At 37.5% G+C, this 23,819-nt stretch overlaps 1 protein-coding gene across 10 annotated transcripts in view; it reads right to left on the bottom strand.

Annotated features, from left to right (window-relative positions):
- Nucleotides 1-3,297: 3,297 nt before the first annotated feature.
- The window catches only part of dpyda.1 (dihydropyrimidine dehydrogenase a, tandem duplicate 1), a 239,481-nt gene continuing 218,959 nt past the window's right edge, over nucleotides 3,298-23,819 (bottom strand). For all 10 annotated transcript variants that reach the window (XM_067378763.1, XM_067378754.1, XM_067378755.1 and 7 more), the window contains 4 exons: nucleotides 23,609-23,788; nucleotides 7,781-7,927; nucleotides 7,529-7,669; nucleotides 3,298-4,401 (listed from right to left, as the gene is read on the bottom strand). In XM_067378763.1, coding sequence (XP_067234864.1) covers nucleotides 4,231-4,401; nucleotides 7,529-7,669; nucleotides 7,781-7,927; nucleotides 23,609-23,788 — 639 coding nt within the window. In that variant the 3' untranslated portion in view covers nucleotides 3,298-4,230. The remainder of the gene's footprint in view (nucleotides 4,402-7,528; nucleotides 7,670-7,780; nucleotides 7,928-23,608; nucleotides 23,789-23,819) is intronic.

Genomic DNA, 23,819 nt, shown 5'->3' with positions numbered 1-23,819 from the left:
AAAGAATGAAGTTGTGTTTATGAATTATACAGACTGCAAGTGTTTAAAAAATAAAAATAACGACAGTCTTGTCTCCGTGAATACAGTAAGAAACGATGGTAACTTTAACCACATTTATCAGTACATTACAAGCATTTAGAAAGACAGTTTACAAATATCACTAAAAATATCATGTTATCATGGATCATATCAGTTATTATCACTGCCATTTTTCACTGTTGTTCTTGTTTGCTTACCTAGTCTGATGATTCAGCTGTGCACATCTAGACGTTCTGCCCTTGTCTAATGCTTGAACATGAGCTGGCATATGCAAATATTGGGGGCGTACATATTAATGATCCCGACTGTTACGTAACAGTCGGTGTTATGTTGAGATTCGCCTGTTCTTCGGAGGTCTTTTAAACAAATGAGATTTATATAAGGAGGAGGAAACAATGGAGTTTGAGACTCACTGTATGTATTTCCATGTACTGAACTCTTGTTATTCAACTATGCCAAGATGAATTCAATTTTTAATTCTAGGGCACCTTTAAAACAAAGGTGTAGCTTGATGATGCCGTGAATGAGCGTGGAATCATGGGAGTTGTCGTCTTCACATCCACAGCCGATGGAAAGGAATCCAACGGACTTGGGCAGAAATCATGTTCATGGATGAGCTAATGTATTAAAGTTTTATTAACGTTACTGTTGAATGAAGCAGGGCGAGCCGAGAGCTGTGGGAGCGGAACGAGGCCGCTGGAGCAAATGCTAATGAAAGACACCTGCGATACACACCGATCTCGAGTCCAGTGAAGCTTTTATTATTTTTATGCTGCAGTCGGCCGCTTCCAGTGCTGTTTTATATGGTTCAAACAATCATACTAAATATATTTGAGTGTGCTGAAAGTTATGTTATAACATTACACTTTTCATTCGCTCTGCTGCTGCTATGAGAGACTTCAAGTCCTGGAAATTGAGGGTAGAGTGGATATAACATCATTGGCTGGGCGATGGAATGACACGGTCCGTGTCCTGGTTAAAATAGCTGATTTCTCTGGATTTAAACATTGTTGGAAACATTTGTTCTAGTGGTTTTTGGATATTTTGATCTAAAAATCTTACATATTGTGCCTTTAACTGTCATTAAAATAATGTTATAATGTAGTATGCTTTCTTTTGATATTAAACTCTCAGATGGTCAAAGGGTCATGGAGAACTGAATAAAGACTTCGACTAACATAGATTTTTAGGGAAAAGTGCATGTAAATACAGAACACTGACACACACACACAGGCATTGCACGAGTCTTTTAAATGTTGAAATGTGAAGCAGTCTAGTGGATCATCATTTAAATTCCACTCTGGTTCTTGGCTCAAATCCAGACGTTAGACAATGGATTGAAATTAAAGCCAAAGCTAATTGGAAAACATGCGTGACAAAAACCTCACGGTTAGCCATGTTCAAGCTGCGTGACCCTCACTCGCCAAAGAGTGGATACAGATGTGACCCGAACAGAAGAGCAATGTTTTTCAGAACATCATTAACATTAATGGAGGTACAATCAATCAAAGAAGATTTTAATCTCAAATTGTTTAATATTCCATTCACCTGAACACTTCAAACTACATTTCTGTGGCTGCCTGTGAATCCTGATAAGTTGGCTGCATTTCTACGCTTCCTTGCGTAGTCGGCAGAATGCATTAATTAATACATTTGTTTGCGACAAGCACAATTATGCTGTTGTTCAGTGTGTACTTTAACAAGCAGAAAGGACTTTTTAGAAAAGTCTGGCTGCTGAAGTGAGCGTTAAGGCCAGCACCCTCGTCATCTCCGCAAAGGAGACACGTCAGCACACCCCCACACGCTGCCGCCGGCTTAATACGGCACTGATGATCGTTTGCACTGGCCTCGAGTTCACACCACTGGTGCGAGATTGATGCCATGTTGATTTTTAATGATGTGCGCTACGACACAAGCGGAGAAGGGGGGTGCGCCATGCATCCTGCACTGCGACCATGCAAAATGTCATTCTAATTATCTCACCAGCCAGCCAATGAGGAAGTAAACATTTACACTAACCTGTAACCCCTGAAGCCGAGACTCGGAGCCCGCTTTCAGAGTGGAACCCGATTTATTGGCAGACTCTGATCTGCCCGGCGACTAATCAAACCAGCCGGCAGCGTTTGGCTTCCATCCGTCTGTAAACAACACAGACTACGTGACATCTACATAACAAATATGAACTCTCACCCTCATAGGTGAACGCATGGGACCTCAATTATTCCAGTCTCCTTCAAATGTTTTTCGCGTGTTGCCGATCTGCAGATTGCCCTCATTAACCCAAACCGTTATTATAGTATTAATACAGTACATAAGGGAATTGCTTAACAGTGCTAGTCAAATAAGATTGACAACAAGGCTTTTTATTAATATGCAAGTCCATAAGTGGGCAATTACAGATAAGTACATATTACAATACGTAAGTAGGCTTACAGATAAGTATACATTATTAGGCAAAAAATTTGATAATTAGATCAGTGGTATGAAACATATTCAGATAAATCAATGTAAAAACCTGAATGTTTTTGGTCACACTTTAACCCGATATATATATATATTATATATATATATATATATATATATATATATATATATATATATATATATATATATATATATATATATATATATATATAGAGTGTATATGTATAGTGTATAGTTCAAATCGATTAATTTCAAATCGATTAATCGCAATGAATCTCATCTAACATAAGTTTGTAAATATACAGTGTGTGTGTATGTATATATATATATACACACACATACACACACATTATATTTACCAACTTTTGTTAGATGCGATTAATCTTGATTAAATATATATATATATATATATATATATATATATATATATATATATATATATATATATATATATATATAGTGCTGTCAAATCGATTAATCGTGATTAATCGCATCTAACAAAAGTTTGTGAATATAATGTGTGTGTGTATATATATATATATATATATATATATATATATATATATATATATATATATATATATATATAAACACACACACATTCTGTCAAATCGATTAATCATGATTAATCGCAACTAACCTAAAAGTTTGTAAATATACAGTATGTATATTTACAAACTTTTAGGTTAGTTGCGATTAATCATGATTAATCGATTTGACAGCACTATATATATATATATATATATATATATATATATATATATATATATATATATATATATATATATATATATATATATATATATATATATATTGCTGAAATATGACCCAGTATTGACCCAGTGCTCAGCTATCCTGACCAGCCATCACCATGTTTGATCGTCTGTAGGGAGCAAGCGAGGTGCTTGTATGTGCAGTATGGACGGGCCCTGTATTTGTTGAGATAGAGGTGGTCAGACTTGACCTTTTGGGTCCAAGATGAATAACAGCTAGTCTTCATCTCTAATGTCTGGAAATAGTCATAGATGACCTTTACTTAAATGTTCGGTATATTTCTAGGGTTGACCGGCTCTCTAAATGACCCTATCCAGATGGCTAATGCAATCAAATTCAACCACATTTGTTATTAAGGGTTAAAGGGACATTAATGTCAATTAGAAATAAAAGTGGTTAACTAATACTTTGTGTGTAGTTTTAGAGGTATGCAGGCTTTTTGTATACAATATAGCATGTATAACATCAAACAAACCTTTTCTAATCATCATATATTTTGGAAAACAACGTCGAGTGTGATTCCGTGCCAAACCATCCACCATTCAATTAAAATCCATTCATTTCCTCATTTCCCATCACCACCTCTTGTATATGTGATTGCATTCTGTTGTGGATGTAGTGGACGATCCATCATTGTGGCTCTTGTTAAAGGATACAGCGTTCAGGCAGAGCACAGTCTTCCCACATCTGCATAAACAGCCATTATTCCCACTGCTCTGATTCATTCCCATCAGCCCTCAGAGAAAGAGAGACAGGAACTTCACCTCGACAAATTGCCTTGCTATTGTTTCAAAATAACACCACGCTTTACACCCCCTAAGATTATTTCTAGATAATTGGCTCCTGAAAATAAGGCAATTATTATTTTTTTTAAATCTAATTATTTGCTCCCCCTCCCTACCCCACAACAAAGTTAATTCTTCACATTGCAATTACGAGGTAAATTCGATGCTGTGATGTAGGCATTTTTATCTTTGTGGTCTCGTATTTCTCTCAGCACACGGGCTCCACGACTTGAGGGAGGCCGCGCTTTGGCACGTAAGGCGTTGTCCTGGCAACCATCTTGATGCAGTCGATGATGGGGCAGACGCTGAGGCAGAGAGTGCAGCCGGTGCAGCTGTCCTGAATCGCGGGGAGATGAGTCTCAGGGTCAAACACAATGGCCTGCCAGACACAGAGACATTAGAATCATTATATCCTCACCAGGGGCGACAACCTGCTACGGCTGGACGTCACACAATACAAATGCAACAAAGACTGCGTGCTGTCCATACACAGAATGACACAGATGTGTGAAACCTGTCTAGAACATGTTATGTGGGTCATATTTCACACATTTTCCAAAATCAAAATAAGAAAAAATATGAGCCATTTCAGGGTTTTAGGGTTAAATTCTCATTATTGTATTTAAAAAAAAAAAAAAAAAAAAAATGTTGGCAATATTTTCAGAATCTGCCTTTTAATTTATTAAATGTATGCACATTGATATACATAGTATTACATATAATATTGAGATTAGGCCTACAATACAAAACACAAATATATATATAAAAGTATTTATACAGTATTTATATAGTATAGTATTTAATATCTGCTTTAATTTTTTAAGCTGGTTTAAAAATGATAATGATTAATAATAATAATAATTTATTAATTTTATTAATTTATTAATATTTTTTTTTACTGTAAACTGTCTATAATATAATATAATATACTGTAATATAATGACAAAATTCTGAATAATTTATACATCATGATAATATTTGTAGTATCTGCCTTTTATTTTTTTACCAGCTGGTTTAAAAATGATGATGATTAATATTATTAATAATAATAAATTTAATTATTTCAATATTATTTAATATTATTTATTTACTGTAATATAGTACAAAAAAACAATACAATATAATAGACAAAATTGTAAAATATTTTTACATTGTGATAATATTTGTAATATCTGCTTTATAACTTTTTAAGCTGATTTAAAAATGATTAATAATAATTATAATAATAATGATAATAATAACAACAGCAACAACAACAATAAATGTAATTATTTTAAGTTTTTAATTATTTGTAATTCATTTTTACTGTAATACAGTACAAATAAATATATAATATAATATAATATAATATGACAAAATTTTGAAGAATTTATACATAATGATAATATTTATAGTATAAATTTTTTCCCAGCTGGTTTAAAAATGATGATGATTAATAATAACAACAATAACAACAACAATAATAACAGCAACAATAATAATAAATGTAATTATTTCATTATTATTTTTACTGTAATACAGTACAAAAAACAATATAATATAATTGACAAAATTCTGAAGTATTTATGCATAATTATAATATTTATAGTATATGCCTTTTTAATTTTTTAAGCTGATTTTAAAATGATGATTAATAATAATAACAATGACAGCAACAATAATATAATGTAATTATTATTTTTACTGAAATACAGTACAAAACTATATTAAAGTAATGAACGTGAAGCGATATTAGATTTCTTTCTTTAAAAAACAAACAAACAAACAAAAAAAGTTAATTACCCTGAAAAATAGATTACAGACAGTAATGAGAATGTGTGTAGTTGTCATGAAATCTTAAAAAAAAAAATCTTAGATGGGCTTAAAATAGGCTTCATTTCCTTTATGTAACATACAACTTTTTATTAATTTTTGCTCAATATTGTGGTGAAACGTGAATACACTACGGAGCAGAGGAAGGAACGCCCATCAATCTAAACTGTTAAAACAATCAGTAAAATATTGTGTTTGTACGACAGGAAGATTAGACATTATTTTGGCAGGTGAAATCGAGTACGGGCTCCTTTTCAAACATAACCGGATTGCTGCTAGCACGTCAGAGTGCTGTTTTGTATTGCTTGATGGGCCACCTATTTGATCGTGACACATTATGTTGACGAATGCTCCTCTATATTAGAAAGCATTAATAATGTGTAATTCCTCTTAGAGATCCACTCACAGACAATGAGCGTCACTGTGAACAATTACTGCTTTGATAAAACCCGCACTCTACTTCATCAATACCCTTATGATAAATTGCAAGGGACATTTATTTAACAGGAGAGGGTGAGATGAATACTTTAATAAAACTGTCAGAGCCATCCCACTTGCCGTACTTCTGCAGGCTGAAGCACAAGGGGACATCACTGTTTTCAGCGCTAATATTCATTAGAGTCTCTAAAGGGAAAATCATGTGCGATAATGAGCCATCTTTAGCCTGCCAGTAAGAGGCGCCATAGCAGCACTTGTTTTTTTGTTTTTTAATGGCTTTTTTGACACTTTTTAGGCACTTTTTTATGTCAGGGTAGATATTATTATATTGGTATATTGGTATTCGCCAGCTGATATGACCCTGTAGCCCAAGACTGGTCGCCCACTGAAGCTAAGCAGAGTTGGGCCTGGTCAGTACCTGGATGGGAGACCTCCTGGGAAAGCTAAGTTGCTGCTGGAAGAGGTGTTAGTGAGGCCAGCAGGGGGCGCTCACCAGGTGGTGTGGGTCCTAACGCCCCAATATAGTAATAGGGACACTTTACCTGCATCCTTCAGATGAGAAGTTAAAGCGAGGTCCTGACTCTCTGTGGTCATTAAAAATCCCAGGATGTCCTTGTGGGAAAAAAAAGTAGGGGTGTAACCCTGGCATCCTGGCCAAATTTGCCCATTGGCCTCTATCCATCATCAAGGCCTCCTAATCATCTCCATATATACTGATTGGATTTCTTCACTCCATCTCCTTTCCACCAATAAGCTGGTGTGTGGTGGGCATTCTGACGCAATATGGCTGTCGTTGCATCATCCAGGTGAATGCTTCACACTAGTGGTGGTCGAGGAGCTTCCTCCTTCCATATGTAAAGCACTTTGAGTGCCGAGAAAAGTGCTTTGTAACAAATTATTTTAGTTTGGTATTTATAGTTACATTGGTTTAAGTAGTGATTTCAGTATATTTGAAGTCATACAGAATGTTAAGCATGCTAGGCCACATTTTTGCCCATTCTATGGTCTATTTTCATTGTTTTTGCAAATGAAAACCTCATTCTGTTAGCTAGAGATGAAAAAGTGCTAGCTGCTGAGAGCAGGACATGGTTCTTTTTTAGTTTATAACCCTACTAGCTGAAGTCTTGGAGCCCTGGAATGGCCAGGAGCTGTAATTTTACAGCCAGAGGCTGGAGCTATCGCTTTGTGTGGGAACAAACAGGCGGTATGTGTGTGTTTCTGTGTGGGTGGGTGGGTGGACGGAGGGAGGTGCGCACCTGGTATCCAGCATCGTTACAGGTCATGTAACACTTCCCACAGTTAATGCACATCTCCGGATCGATCAGAGCCTGCACTTGCTCCTGAATGTTTAGCTCTTGATAGGCACCGATGTGTTTCAGAGCTTTGGCTATCACATCCTGAGCACAAAAACACAAACATATGGGAACTTTGGACCAAAGATCAAAGGTCGGAAAATGTTTCTGAGCTTCAACGATACACAAGCAAGTGTATATTTTAAGCTAACTCACTTTAACTCTTGGCACAGGACCCTTGGGAGTGTAAAGTCTCGTTCCTTCAGTGGAAACTGTGTCGTCACTGTAGCCTTTCAGTTTCTTTTTGTGGTTCGCAATCACCTCCTTCTTTTCCTGCAGGTACGGTCCAAAACTGGGCAGACTCTATGGGGAACAAGAACCAAACATAAAGAATTGTAGCCAAATTGTAACATCTCAGCCATTTTTGTTATTGTTAAAGGGTTAGCTCACCCAAAAATGAAAGTTCTGTCATTTATTATTCATCCTCATGTCGTTCCACACCCATAAGACCTTCTTTCATCTTCAGAACACAAATGTAGTTATTTTTGATAAAATCCAATGGCTCAGTGCCAAAGTCACGTGATTTCAGTAAACGAAAGAATAATAGTAGTTAATAGTCTCTTATTGTCCTGTTTAGCTGAGCCAATAAGAGACTATTAACTACTATCAATCTTTTTAATTATATGCCTACTAATGTCTAATTAAAATGTCCACAAATATATAAAACTAATCAGATATAAGGCAAAACCTATTGACTTTGGCAATGTGATACATGCTCCGAACCACTGATTCAAAACAAAAGCTTCGAAGTTTCATGAAGCAGTGTTTTGAAATCACCCATCACTAGATATTGTTGAATAAAGTCACTATTTTGTTTTTTTGGTGCATAAAAAGTATTTTCGTCGCTTCATAATATTGATTGAACCACTGTAGTCACATAAACTTTTTTAAATATGTCTTTAGTAGATTTCTGAGCATCTGAAAGTGTTAATTATCTTGCTGGCAAAGGAGGCCTCACTGAGCCATCAGATTTTATCAAAAATAGCTTAATTTGTGTTCCGAAGATGAACGAAGGTATGAAACGACATGAGGGTGAGTAATTAATTTTTGTCATTAATATTTTGACAATTCATTTTTGGGTGAACTAACCCTTTAACTAAAACTAAAATTGTTTCAGGTAATTTAATTAAAGCTGGAATAAAATAAAACAAATATTAGATGAAAAATGTAACATTTAATAAAAACTAGGAAAAAAAATTAAAAAATAAAAAATGCTGGGTTGGCATAAGTTAATACATATATTTAAAAAATTAAAACAAAATACAAAATTAAAATTAAAATATACAAATAAAACCTAATTCAAAATATTAATAAACACTAGACATCCACGATGCTAACTTTTTTCAGCCGATATCCGATTATTCAGAATGATATCTGCCAATACCGATTTGATTTTCTTGAGGAAAAAAAAAAATCTCCCAAAATGAATGCTTTAAACCACAGAGTTTTCACTTGGTACTTTACTACAATATTAGAGGTTAAAATTACCAACAGAGCCCAAATGATTACATTCAACTGTTATTCATTTATAGATATAGGCTAATAATTACACTCAAGTAAAAAATGAAACAACTCAGTTACACATAAGGTAGTTTTCTGCCTCCTTTTGATTGACAGGATATAATCGTTCCTGATCATCGGCTGTTTTTATATAATTGGCCAATAGTGAAAATAATTGGTTTTATCAGCCGATACCAATTATTGGCCGCTACATCGGTACATCCTTAATAAATACTATAGGCCTAATAGTAAAATACTTTACCCCAAGAACCAGTATTAATTTAGTATTATTTATTGAGTTCACTAAAGGAATTATGTTAATCAGGTAAAAACATAACTAACTAGTGGTATACTTTGTGTCCCATGTTCATCTCTGGACATTTGTTACACTATATGCTCTCCAAAAACAGATGCCTGATATCGTTTGATGATTTAGTTGAGTTTTCTTTGAGGTAACCAATTATATTTCCTGTCAAACTCAATTACGTTGAATTGTGAAGCACGCTCTTCCTTTCATGCAGTGCCATGTGTTCTCCTTTAAGATGCTCTCACCAAGGAGACCGGTATTTACGCTTACTAGTGATTACTGATTCACTGGGCTTCAGATGCCATGTGTGCCAAAGCATCAGCGCTGCATCCCTCATTAGACCATCAGAGAAGTACACACGCTCACAGGAGAGGAAAACAAAAGCATTAAAGACACACGCTGCTCCCTTTTGAGGAGTGGCTACTCTTTTTCATCCTTGAAAATTAATGAGATCCCTTCTGTCAACATACAGCGGTTTAGAGTCTAATCTGCTCCGGGCTTAACCGCTTTCATTCCATGTGGAGGTGAGACTTCAGGTTTGTGGCGTTTTGCACGAGGCAGTGTTTTAATGTTAAAAGAAAGAAAACTTATTGGCAAGCACGCACGATCAATATTACATTTGCGGTCCCAGAAGCAGCTGCGCGCGTTGTCAAAATCGCTTGTGCATAAAAAGTAAAATGAAAACTGATGTAGGTCACGCAGAATGATTTCTGAGAGATTATTGTCCTTGGTTTACCACTTTTGTATCTTTTGAAGGCCCTGTACTGTAAAATCATGCAATATATTTGCAAAAATATTCATTTGCCATTCAGGCTTAAGACATTACCGTGGCGGCGAACGGGGATTGCTGGCTCGCTCGGAATTGTGGGTGGAAGATTCTCCCGTTGATGGATCCGGCAGGAGTGTGTCGACAGGAAACATGATCTCGGCCACTTCACACTCTCTCAGTGAGCTTCTCATATAGAACCTGGGCGGCTTCACTTATTTAATTTTCCAAGCCAATTCTCACCATGCTAAAAAATACAGTTCTTAACAGCTTTCTGGAAGATGGTAGTTGAATTTTTGCTGGTCTACCAGTTCTATCCATAGGATTCCTACTCATTTGGCGACTCTATATCAGTGGATATTCAGGGCTTAGCCCAGACCTCTATGGATACATATGGAGAAATCTTTTGATTAAATACTGTAAAATAAATCCTGAAAAGTTACATTTGCAATGCATCATTTTTATGAAGTATGAAACTTTAAATTTTACTGGAGATAAAACTAAACAGCTCCCACTAACTGACTTAAGGCCCGTTCACACCAACAAACAATAATGGTCTCTTTATTGTAAGCTCACACGCTGCAGTTTCAAAGTGTGTACAACATGTTTTTGCTGTTCTTGTTGCATTTACATGGCTTTAACCAGCAGATGTCCTCAGCATGCTATGTTTCAAGTGAATAGCTAGTGTAATCAATATAATCTAACGGTGACGAAGTCAATATAGTGGAATAAAAATGCCTAGTCTCTTTCGCTGCAATGATGTTGAAACTAGCTTTGAATACCTGAGGTAATGTTATGTTAAGCTGTTTGCTAGACTGGCATAATGATCTCTTCATTAATACTTCCCACCATTTATTCCGAGGTTATTTCCATATATCCTTTTTCTTTAAAGTATCCTTGAAAAGGGGGTTTGACTTGTTTTTCTGGACCTCAGTGATTAACTTCTCCGCAATGTCATCTGCCATTTTAAATGTGTGAGCCCTTAAATTAGAATGGATTCTGATTGGCTGTCAGTATTTTATCATTTATCATTTTATCAACAGCTGGAAAAAAATTGTGTCTGAAAGTGATCACAACGATATAAATTCTCTATATCGTTATTATCTTTATAGCTGTGGTGTGGACTCTTACTATTCTTTTATATTTAGAATGATTTTTAGAACTATATCTTTATCGTTATTCCTGTCATCACAACTAATATGACATTATTATATTATATGATATGGTCTTGGCGGAATAAATATACTACGCCGCTGCTGCAGATCAAGTACGGGACTTGCTACTGCCAATACATACACGACACACTGCTGTGAGCAAGACAGACATGCCGCTGCCGTACAATAGCATATATATATTTCCCGTAGCAGATCTATACAGGTGGAACTGGGGAAGGTGTAGGGTTTCTGAAAGTGCACTGCAAACGCTGACCAAGTATTTGAAAGTTGAGCTCTCACCAAGGCTCTTCTCCCCCGATAGCTCAGTTTGGCCGGATACCAGCCCTAGGAAGGGTTCTGGTCGTCCCAAATGTCTTCCATTTAAGGATTATGGAGGCCACTGTGCTCTTAGAAACATTAAGTGCAGCAGAAATTTTTTTGTAACCTTGGCCAGATCTGTGCCTTGCCACAATTCTGTCTCTGAGCTCTTCAGGCAGTTCCTTTGACCTCATGATTCTCATTTGCTCTGACATGCACTGTGAGCTGTAAGGTCTTATATAGACAGGTGTGTGGCTTTCCTAATCAAGTCCAATCAGTATAATCAAACACAGCTGGACTCAAATGAAGGTGTAGAACCATCTCAAGGATCAGAAGAAATGGACAGCACCTGAGTTAAATATATGAGTGTTACAGCAAAGGGTCTGAATACTTAGGACCATGTGATATTTCAGTTTTTCTTTTTTAATAAATCTGCAAAAAATGTCAACAATTCTGTGTTTTTCTGTCAATATGTGGTGCTGTGTGTACATTAATGAGGAAAAGAATGAACCTAAATGATTTTAGCAAATGGCTGCAATATAACAAAGAGTGAAAAATTTAAGGGGGTCTGAATACTTTCCGTACCCACTGTATATAAGATGATGCTCCATATTTAAACCACATTCACCATCTTTAAGACCACCTTGGACCAGCCAATAATCTGCATTGAACAGTCATCATGTCCCCTAATCACCATAGTTGAAAATATTACAGTACAAGTAAAATGATTCAGAGAGAAAAAAGCCAAACGAACTGATTAAATGTCAAGGTTTTGAAATACAATTATAGGAAAGAAATGTCAATTTGAATCAAAAGCAATAGGGCATCTTTGGCCTCTCCTGAGCTCCAATCCAGCATAATAGTATAAAAGAATCCATGCACATGCAAAATTAACACCTTCAGTGCTCAACAACCCTCCTGGTTCTTTCTTTCAATCTGATGTGTGCTCCACCAAATCCCCGCATTACCGCCACATGCAGCTGGCGCAGAGTGTGTGAGGGCCGGTGGCTCCAGTGAACAAGGGGAAGGTTGGGCCCTCTTCCCTGTTCTTAAGTGGAGAAATACCTGTTTGCTGTGATTTCCCTAGATTATAATCAAGGCAGTTTGGAATGAAAAGATTCCACATGCTGCTGCTCCTGGATGCGGGAGGGGATATTACGAGCACGCTGTCAGGCAGTTTGTCTTCGGCCTGCTGAGGATGGGGCCGTGGAGCAGCTCCACGCGACTGTTTGAGAATAGCAGGTGAGCGGGACGAACAGATGCAATGATGGGACATGAAACTGCAGCTGTGTGAACAATCACCAATGAGGACTCATTTAACTTCACACACAAACAGAACAACACTAAAGACAAAGACTGCAAGGAACTTACACTATCGTTCACTTGCTTAGAAGTACCAAGCAGGTGTTTACAAAGCAAACGTGCAAAGACAAAGTCAAACGGCCTTTACAAAAAATAGTTTTTCGCTCTACCGCGGTACTTCCGTCTACATAACGCGTGACCTTTCCAGCATGATTACGTAATGCGTATCTCAGAGCTAATGAAAGATGAGCATTTTTGGTTAAAAAGTTTATAAATTTGTATTTTATTTTATTTTTTTAGAAAATGGCTGGTTGCTTTGCTAGAAAAGACCTTTATTCCTCGTCTGGGATCATGTAGAGCCCTTTAAATCTGCACTGAAACTGAAATTTGGACCTTCAACCTGTTGTACCCCAGTGAAGTCCACAACATGGAGAAAAATCCTGGAATGTTTTCCACAAAAACCTCAATATTTTTCCAGTGTTGCTTTGGACCCCACTGACTTTCACTGTACAGACAAAAACAGTTGAAACATGTTTCAAAGTATCTTCTTTTGCTTTCTGAAGAAGTATGAACATGAAGATGAATAAATGATGACGGAATGTTCATTTTTTACATGAACTATCCCTGTAAAGCTTGAAACCGAACCAGGGAAACATGCATCACATAATCGCATTACAGATCAAACTACAATCAGATCTAAAGATATTCCCCATAGAGTTCATGCGAAGCCAACAGATGACATTTCTTGGCAAGCGAGTTAGGCTGTGCATTTGAATACCGTTTTTCGTCACATATACAAAATAAAACATTCATTTAATGTCGGAGTCGATGTCAGTGAGATTGTTGATCAAAAGATGTTAATCTTCCCCTCTTCTGATTTCTTCAGGTACAGCGAGCGGGTGTCAAGCAACAAGTCTGAAGGTGAAAAACTCAAAGACGGGCGATGACAAGGCTACCTACATGAAAGAGCGATGCAGGTTCAAAGCAAAGCCAGGAGTCGTTTCTCAGCCGAGCGCTTCCATACGATCCAACTATTAAGTCTTATTGCTCTTTCAACTGCTCATTGTGCCATTAAGAAAAGATATCAACTCATGAGTCAAAAAATAAAAGCCATAAAGAATGCTATAAACAACCCTGAAGCATAATAATTGTGTGATTTATCCACACTCAACCACTGCAGCAGGCTATAATTAAATATGAAAACCTAAATTTATCTCAAGAGTGTTCAACCCTCATTAATTTGAACCCAGGACAGCGCAAAGTCTTTTTACAACCACAATGTTTTTCCGTCATCTCGTTCCTACGTCTTCATGACACTGCGAGAGGCTTTCGGGTGAACCAGCACAAACCGCAGTGAGAGAGGGGAGGCCCTGGGAGACAGCGAAAAGTTAAGACCCCGGCCCTAGGTGCGACTCGAAGGGAGGAAGACATTCTCCAAAGCTCATTAAGGGAAAACTTTCGTCTCGAAACTCCCTGCTGTGCATCATCCTCGCTTATTTGTTTTGTAATAATTTAGTGGCCCGCTACTGAAAAGTCATTGAGCTGTGTCTGGTTTAATGAAAAGTACCGGGTGGCGTCCACCACCCCACGTGCTGGTCCTGTGTCTTCGGCTATCACACAGACTCTCCTAATTGGAAGAATTGTTTTTTTTGTTTTTTTTTTATAGCGCACACACACATTTTCTCACTTGTACCATCCCCTCAAATTTGTAAACAACACATAGCACACATCAGCTGAGCAAAAATTCATTTATGCGACAGACGGGCTGCTTGATTCAACTTATTGTTTACACAGAACACAATATTACAAAGAGGAGACAATCACTGAAACAACTGTCAGCTCTCGCCGTTGCTATAAATGATTACAATTAACATTTTTTAAATGTTAAAATCAGTGTCATTACATATATTACATGAAAAACTTAAAAAACTTAAATTAAATAAAAAATTCTGCCTTGGGAACTGAAACAAATAAGTTAAATCATTTAAATTACTAAAAATAAAACAAATAATTATATAAAATTACAGAATATACTTAGAAATATTTAATTTACTCTATAGAAAATATTTAAAAAACAAAAAAAATACAAATGACAAAAGCACTATTACTAAAATTAAAATTGAAAATATAACAAAGTTAATAAAAATGAAAAAGCTTGAAAAGCTTATTATTTTTATAATTAATTTATAACTTCACCGATTTTCAACCCGCTTTCTATTGTTACAATGTCAGTAGTATATGTAAATTAACAATAGGGCTTTAATAGTTAAAGGTACAATTTGTAAGATATTCGCAGTAAAATATCCAAAAACCACTAGGCTAGTGTTATATATTTTGTCCAGCTGATTACAAACAATATCTCTAATGTTTTCAACTACTTGTAAATCATGAGAAAATTCCCATTCTAAACAGTGACACGGGGCAGTGCAGTCGCCTGTCAATGACGTCAGTTACCTTTGTTACCGCCTTTATTGACGTAGAAACCACATGACAACAGTGACGTGGACAAATGCGGAAGTAGTGTCTAGCGTCCAGCAAACCATTAGCTTGCTTCCTTATTTACTTCTTGCACGTTTTATGGTGGATTGTGTTACTTATTTATGGAACATAATTACTGTTTACCATCTGCCGCTGGTTCTGTCGACAAGGACAGCTCCCGTAAACGTAAGTGTACGTGCCAACCAAACGACCCAAGAAGAGTTTGGGACAAGAGGAGAGAAAGAGCGAGGATCAATATCGGTGTTGCATTTTCTAGATGGAGAGAGCTTCGCAACAAACTTCACCTAGAAAGAGATGCTGATCTCGCTTGTGTTTTACTCGACAGGTGAGTTATTTTGATTTGTATCTTTACAGAAAACGTATGCCATTATAACGTTCAACACGATTAGTATTATGGGGCATACACGCCAAACGCGGGGCATTGTGTCTCTAGACTCGCGCGAGGACGCGTCTGATCCATAGTCTGATCGCGTCTTTGCATTGACTTTGTATGTAATCTACTCGCGCAAATCATAGAATTCGCGTTTGCTATGTATGCCCAATTATTGTGTTTGAATGTACATGAGTGTATATATTTTTTGAACAAGTGGTAATTGTTTTCATATCATCTGACTAAACAGTAATCAATTAATTTGATAATTTACTGTCAAACTATATTTGCTGTATTGTATTGCAATATAGCATGACGCAATATGTAATGGTGGCATGTGAAAATTGTCTTTTTCAGACACTTACGAAATCCAGTATTGGATAGATTTTGTTAGTTACTGTAGCAGCTACAGTGTAGTTATCATAATTTTACATCATAACCTCACAATAAAAATTGTGCTGTCAATACATATGATACATATGGTAAAGCGGAAGCAGCGCCGGTGATTGTGGCATAATAAAAGTTCCGCTGCTCGTGAGGCGTGTGTTGCGCAATCGCTCCAGCTCCTCGTTCAGCTCCCACAACACTCGGTCTTGCTCTGCTTCATACTACAGTAACGTTAATAATCGCATCCACGAACATGAGTTCTTCCCAAGTCCAAGTTGAGGTGGAGACCACATGTCTCAAGATTCCACACTCAAACTTGCCGTCATCAAGCTACGCCTTTGTTTTGAATAGGCCTCTAGCAACCACTAGCGGACAAAATTATTACATACTGCACCTTTAACCCTGGGTCATTCTAAACCCCGGGTAAACAGAATCCTGGGTTATTTTGCCTCACGTTTCACACTGCTCACAATTTACCCGGAATTAACAATTAAACTTGGGTATTCATAAGCTGATGTTTCACACTGTAAATTCCTAAACCCTGGGTTACTCAGTGTTGCCAACTCCGCAGTTTTCCAGCTACTTTTACACTGTTGCCGCGGGTTGTTTTTCATGTCCGCATGTTGAATCGACCCAAAATAACGAGATATTTAGTCCCTGGAATGCAGATTTTAACAGGGGGCCTGCCAAAAATGCGAATATTACCCCCCTGGAACACGATTTTTACCGTGGGACCCCCCTGAAATGCCATTGGGCTAGTTTTGAGAAGCAATTGGCCGGGTTTTGTTGTGAAAACCTGGCAACCCTGGGGTTACTGTTCTTATTTGCATATTTGCGATGTCAGTGTCATTGATTGGATAAACGCAGTACGTGACCTGTTTACATAGCTTAGCACTGCGCATCCTCGTATTGCTGACTGTACTATCGTGCTTATACTGAATGGACATTTCGGACTATAAAGGTAAAATTCTTCACTCAAATTGTCACATTTTCAGTCAGCTTTTCACATTTTTCATCCTCTCAAACACCGAATTTAATGTTTATATACAATGCGCAGTGTTTCTATGACTGTCTAAAGCAGGGGTGTCCAAACTCAGTCCTGAAGCTACAACTTGCCTCAACACACCTGCCTGGAATTTTCTAGTATGCCTAATAGACCTTGATTAGCTGGTTCAGGTGTGTTTAATTGGGGTTGGAGCTAAACTCTGCAGGACAGTGGCCCATCAGGATTGGACACCCCTGATCTAAAACAGGTTTGGCACTGCAATGCACTTCTAAATTACAAGTGTTATACGTTCCTTTACCCGGGGTTAAAAGCGGTGTTTAGAATGACGATAACCTGGGGGGTTAAGCACTGTGTGAAAGGCCCTAATGTTTACTCACTCTCTGTGTTACCTGGAAAGAGAAATTCACATTTATTTATCAGCAAAAGTCTGCTGGATGACGCAAAACGATTGGATGGCATGTTGGACGGCAAAAGTTTTCCTACCTTTTTGGCAAAATGGAAGACAACAGCATTTTTTCTTTGTTCAGTGGCACCAATTTCAAAAATGTTTTCGCTTTTTTTTCTGACAAGTTTTTTTGAAAGCCGCTTTGCCAGCGGTGAAGTACTCCTTTAAATTTGGTGGTACTAGTGGCTCAGAAATGACACTTAACATTTAACAAGAAAAAGTAATATTAACTATTATTTTATTTTAAATCATAACTCATAACTCAGAGCAATCATTAAAAACACTTTTTACTCTATCTGGATATTTTGCAGATGTACAGTTGATTTATATGTATAAATGGCCTATACATTCATTCAATGGTAATTTCTTGTCAAACCCTTGCTTTTAGCCCATCACACTTTTGCGGCACTAAAGCTTCCCGGAACGATGCTAGCAGTGTGTTATGCATTGCGATTGCCCATTGTCTCGTGGGTCAGATATGAGAGAAGGCTAATGAAAGACCCAATTGAGCAGTCGGACAATCGCTCAGCAATAACAGTACATCTTCACTCTGGCCAGGCGAACAGGACAGCGGACGGCTGAGTCCCTTCATATCTAATGTGCACTAAAGCATTGCTCAAAACTGTACTCCACAGGCCCGTTCACATCTCTACGCACATATGACCCCATATGTCACCTAAAATAAATATTATTGCGATTGAGTGGGTAGATGGGATGCTTTTTGAAAGATAAAGTGTGTGATTTCTGTGCCATTAACATCACTAAACAGAATTGCAAAAACAATGAATGTGTTCAAACAGGTTTCCCAAACACTGTTTGTCATTGGTTAGGTCAAACAGATCGTCCCGCTCTAAACTCATGCCACTGGCTGAGCTAATATTGCTGAGTTGATGTGGTTGGGATGTGTTAACCTCTTTCAGGGAAATCAAGCTATAAATGGGATACATATAAGGGGTTTTCACACTTAAATTTTTTTTTCACATTTTTCCTCTCAAATTGGTTGTCTGTTGCTAGCTGTAATATTCTAACACTGCATCGTTTTAGACTGTGCAAGTTTGGCACCACAATGTGGGGTTAACACTGCAAAAGCGGTGCTAACTCTGCTCCGGAGCAGGGTTTCATAACCCCGGTGCTAACCCCGCTTCTAAATTTCAAGTGTGAAACGTTCCTTTACCAAGGGTTAAAAGCAATGTTTAGAATGACGATAACCCGGGGTTAAGCGCAGTGTGAGAAGCCCTATATTTGTCTCTGTATATTAAGCTGGGATACAAGAAGGTGTTGTGTCAGCCAGGGAAGGGCTCCAGACTGATATTACCTGTCAGCCTGCTTTTAGACAGCCCCTCCTTTGACTGACAGCTCACCTGCGGCAAGTTCAGAGGGACCGAGAAGAGTGAGCAGCCGAGCACCAGCCTGGACACGGTTTATATGAAGCTTGAGAGACAGAAAGAGAACAAGGGAGGAAGGAAGACAAAGAAAAACAGTGCCAAACTGAAGACAGAACAGATAAGAAAGGGTGATAGAGGACAGCGAGTTGTATGAGAAAATTTGTTAGCCACAAAGAATAAAAAAGGCAGCTTGATCACTCCACAAAGTGAAGGAAAGAAGACAAGAGCACAGAAGTCACTGTGGTTGATAAAACGGAGCCTAAGGGAGCATTCAGCGAAATACAAGTTTGTTTTTTTCATCTCGCCGAGGCAGCGAGCGTCGTTCTCTCAGGGGATGAGCGGTTGGGTTTCCGCTGCCATTTCTAAAACGCTGCGCTTAGGCAGTGCAACACTGAAACTGTTGCCTGTTTGTGTGTCTGCTGGACATCTGATCCACTTTCTCTCAGCTAGGCCGGACCGTGGGGGTATTAACACTTGTAAACAGCGGTCTGGCTGCCTGTGCAGCTCAGTGTTGCCTGGCAGGACTATAATGGTAATGAAGCCTTCAGCAAGGTTGTCTTGCCTCACACTGTCAGGGGCGACACAACGCCCTGGTTAGGGGAGAAAGTGGAACAGATGGAGCCTGTGTGTGTGTGTGTGTGTGTGTGTGTCACAGAGCCAATCTTATACAGTGTTACTATCCTATTATAAGATAAATATCTGTTTGTTTTAAACCAGATGCTTTCAAGTATGTTTTTCAAACCTTAGTTTATTTATTGTTATATTGGTGTACAAACACATCTTGAATACAGTGACTAAAATGGTTAAGATAGATACGACATGTGATGGTAATGATATTTCTCACTTTTTGGGGAAAAACCTTGGACTTGCTACATGCTAGCTAGCAGTCGATTAACTTTGAAGCTATAAAAATAATGCGAACCGAGTATGAGCCTTTCTGGAAAAATATAAGCTAAAATGAAATAAATAAATAAATACATACATACATGATTATCACAGCAGCATTGGAGATAGATTCTCCATTAAAAATGTAGGGCTGTCAAACGATTAATCATGATTAATCGCATACAAAACAAAAGTTTGAGTTTGCCTAATATATGTGGGTGTACTGTGTGTAATTATTATGTATATATAAATACAAACACATCCATGTATATATTTGAGAAATATTTAAGTAGATTTATTTATATTTTTATATAATTTATATTAAATATAAATAATTTTTTGTACATAAATAAATATATTAAATATATACATAAATTTGTGTGTATTTATATATACATATTGGGTCTCATTCATGAAACACGAGCAGAACGAATTTTTGTGTAATCGAGTGTAAAGTGGTTCTGGCGTAAATTTTTGGATTCATTAAAATGTTCGTATTTTCCAAATGTTAATTGGTACGAAAGAAATCTACACCTGCTCCCAGCCACGAGCAAATAGTGCGTTTAACATCCAAACATTTTGCTCATTAATAATGCTGCATTTTAATTCACCTTAATCGGGTACATATTTACACAGCATTTTGAAAAAATATTATATATAGTAATTGTAATGTATAATGTAGATATGCTCGATGATGATGGTGGTCCTCCTCCAGTTTGAATACGATTTTTTTCTAATTGAACTAATTCATTTTTTGCAGTCAAGCTTCACGTCGAACAATTTTATTTTCACTTCTGGGACTGTTTATTAACAGATGAAACTCCATTAACAGCATCTGTAATATGTTGCCAAGCTTCCTTTTTTTAGGACCTGATACGCCACTATGTACGCTTGAAAATAAAATGTGGCGTTTTGAATGAACTTCTGATAATAAAACTTCAATTTCTGCATTTGAGAAATGTATCTTTTTCATTTGCTTTTGAGAAGACATGTTGAAATCCTTCGTTTGGTGTCATAACATGATGCCCATATATAGTTGTCAGTCGGATTTAATGGGCGGGATTTATGGTAATTGAGAATGAGCGTGCACGCGCATCCCATATACGACTGATTGGAATTCATTAACACACACACACATTTCACTATCACTTCTGACGTTTACGAAGTATTTGAAGGTCTCTTTACGCGCAAATCGCTCACATATTTACTCATATATTTACGAATGTTTCATGAATGAGACCCATTATTTAAACACATTACTCACACATATTATGCAAACTCAAACTTTTATTTTGTATGCGATTAATCGTTTGACAGCCCTAAAATTTTTTTACATACACTGAAAAATATCAAATTAATTGAAAATATGGTAGTGAATTTAACACTTTAGGAAAGTGTAGGAAAAAGTATGTTAAAATACGCAATAAAATGGTTTAAAAATATAATCTATCCTTTAAAAACAGAATGATAGTAATAGTCAACCTCTGTGATCTTTTTATCTTTGGTTTGAACAGGGTCGAATGGTGGAATGAAGTCAACAATGGATGGATTTTGCAGCTGTAATGCTTTAAAAATCATTTTCAAGTAAATGCGGTGTATCGAAATCGTGTTCAAATGCACGCCCGCGTTTTACCTTCGTTTTTCTTTTGATCGCACGTACTCTGTGAGCGGCGGAGCTGAGCACGCATTCTACAAGATAAGACATTTGTCAGATGCTTGGTCTGCCATGGTCTTGTCAGTCATCTTGTCACATGATCATTGAACTCTTGCACTATGTACAAATCTGAAGATCGTGCTGGACGGGACTGAAGTGAAGCGACCATTATCCAACTGAACTAAATTGTTTTTATTTCTATAAAAAGCAAAACGACGGTGGAGCTGTAATGTAAATGTAGTGGTGGCATATCTATCCTAACTTCCTGTCATGGCAATATGAGACAACTTTTCACCTCGATGAGAAATCTTGTCACATTTTAGTCTCGCAAGATCACGTCACACCCCTACTTATTATCAATGTTGATAACTGTTGTGCTGCCTAATATTTTTTTGTAGAAAATGTGATATTTTTTCAGGATTTTTTGATGAACAGAAAGTTCAAAAGAACAGCATTTATTTGAATAACATTCTAAATGTATGAACAGTTTAAATGCAATGTGTATAAAAGTGTTAACTGTCATTTTTGATCAATTTAATGCATATCTTAAACATCCCACTGACCTCTAACTTCAGAAATACCCTATTTTACTGAAGATACAAAAATTACATATTCTAAATGAAACAAAACTTAAACTTAAAACCATGCTTATGCCTGCCAGCAATGATGTCATAATACATGTGATTAGTCTTTATCACATCTCCCCTTGCAAGCACCAGTTATTTCCCTTAAGAAATGCAAATCTATTTTTCTTATATATCCATCTAGCTTGCCTGAGCTGTACAATAGCAGACGCGAAGTACAATGCTCACAAGGTCTAATGTTCATTGATTTTTCTTCTTCTCTCGGTTTACAAAAGACCGCCTGTCAAGCGTACATCCCCGTGACCCGTGCGGTGAGTGACTTTTCCTTCTTTTGAGCAGGAACCTTGAATGCGGTTCTACGCTGCCTGGGGACACATGAACCGTTGTGATGTTTCTACACAACACTCCACATCTTCCCTCGGCTTTCCCGGCGCCTCTGTTATTGTTGCCACAACTCCAGCAATAATGTCCTGTCGACATGGAAATGACTTACACTTATCAGCCTGCTTCTCTTTCGTTTCATTCCTTCATTCCCTGACGCTCATTTGGCATTAGCATTTAAACTATTGCGCTGAGCCGCCTTGCAGTCAGAAGCTGAGAAGTCGCAGCTAGCGTGTTAGAAAACACTAGGCGGGCTTCAAAGCTTTTCCCTCAGCTGGTGTATTAGCAGAAAGGCTGTGATCTGATAAAGGCCTTTAATTCACTGCTTTGAAAGGAGTTTACTGAAGTTTTGCTCATTTACATGCCGCCTTATATTCCTTGTGCACAAATAATGAGGGAGATTACCGAGGGCTGAACGTACACGTGAAGTACAAACCATTAAACGCGTGAACAGCTGCCTTTGTCAAATCTCATTTTCTGATTCTATATTATTTTGTTGCTGCTATGTAAATGCTGTGTGCGAGGAATAAAAGTTGCGATATAAAGTAAACCAATTATTTTCTCCTGGAAGTCAAAGCTCTTTTGGTGATTCAAACTTGGAAAAATTCGATCCATCTGCAAGACCTTGTGCGTACTTTAACCTTACCCAGGTTAAAACTGCTCCATTTGGTCCAAGTGCTTCGTTTTAGAAGAAGAAACAGTAAAACAGGACCATAACGACTAAGCGCTGCACTATAATGTTCTTTCACCTTTAAGATTGCACAAGTGCAAGCGGGCACTTTGTGTATTGGACAGCGCTGTTATTATGTGGAATTTTACGACTAACAACAAGTAAATGGATGGATGCAAGTCCACGGGTTTAGCGCTAATGCTGCATTAATGAGCACTTGTTCCTAAAGCTGTAGAATTATGGGAATTGCGTTTAGCTCCTTAATGGCATGTCAGAGAACTGTAATAAGGAAAACAAGGTGAGAGGAAGTAAGTTGGGGAGGGGTAATCATCAGTAAAAGGGTGTTTTAATAAAGCTGTGAAGTCTCTCACCCTTCCTTTGACTTCCTCCAGCGTAGGCACAGGCTTTCCCTTCTGATGGCAGGCCGTAGGAGGCGACTGGCCGTCCCAGTCCTGGAGCTCCTCAATGCTTTTCAGGTAGAGCAGGGCTTTCAGACCAGTGCAGTAGTCCTCAATCACAGTGAAGTCCTGGTTTTGTATCGCACTGCACACCTGTGTGAAGACACAAGCCGGTTTGTTTAAT

This window comes from Chanodichthys erythropterus, chromosome 23 (genome assembly GCF_024489055.1).
Source record: "Chanodichthys erythropterus isolate Z2021 chromosome 23, ASM2448905v1, whole genome shotgun sequence".
NCBI classification, from domain to species: Eukaryota; Metazoa; Chordata; class Actinopteri; order Cypriniformes; family Xenocyprididae; genus Chanodichthys; species Chanodichthys erythropterus.
The sequence above is the reverse complement of the archived record's forward strand: the minus strand, read 5'-3'. Positions and strand labels throughout refer to the sequence as shown.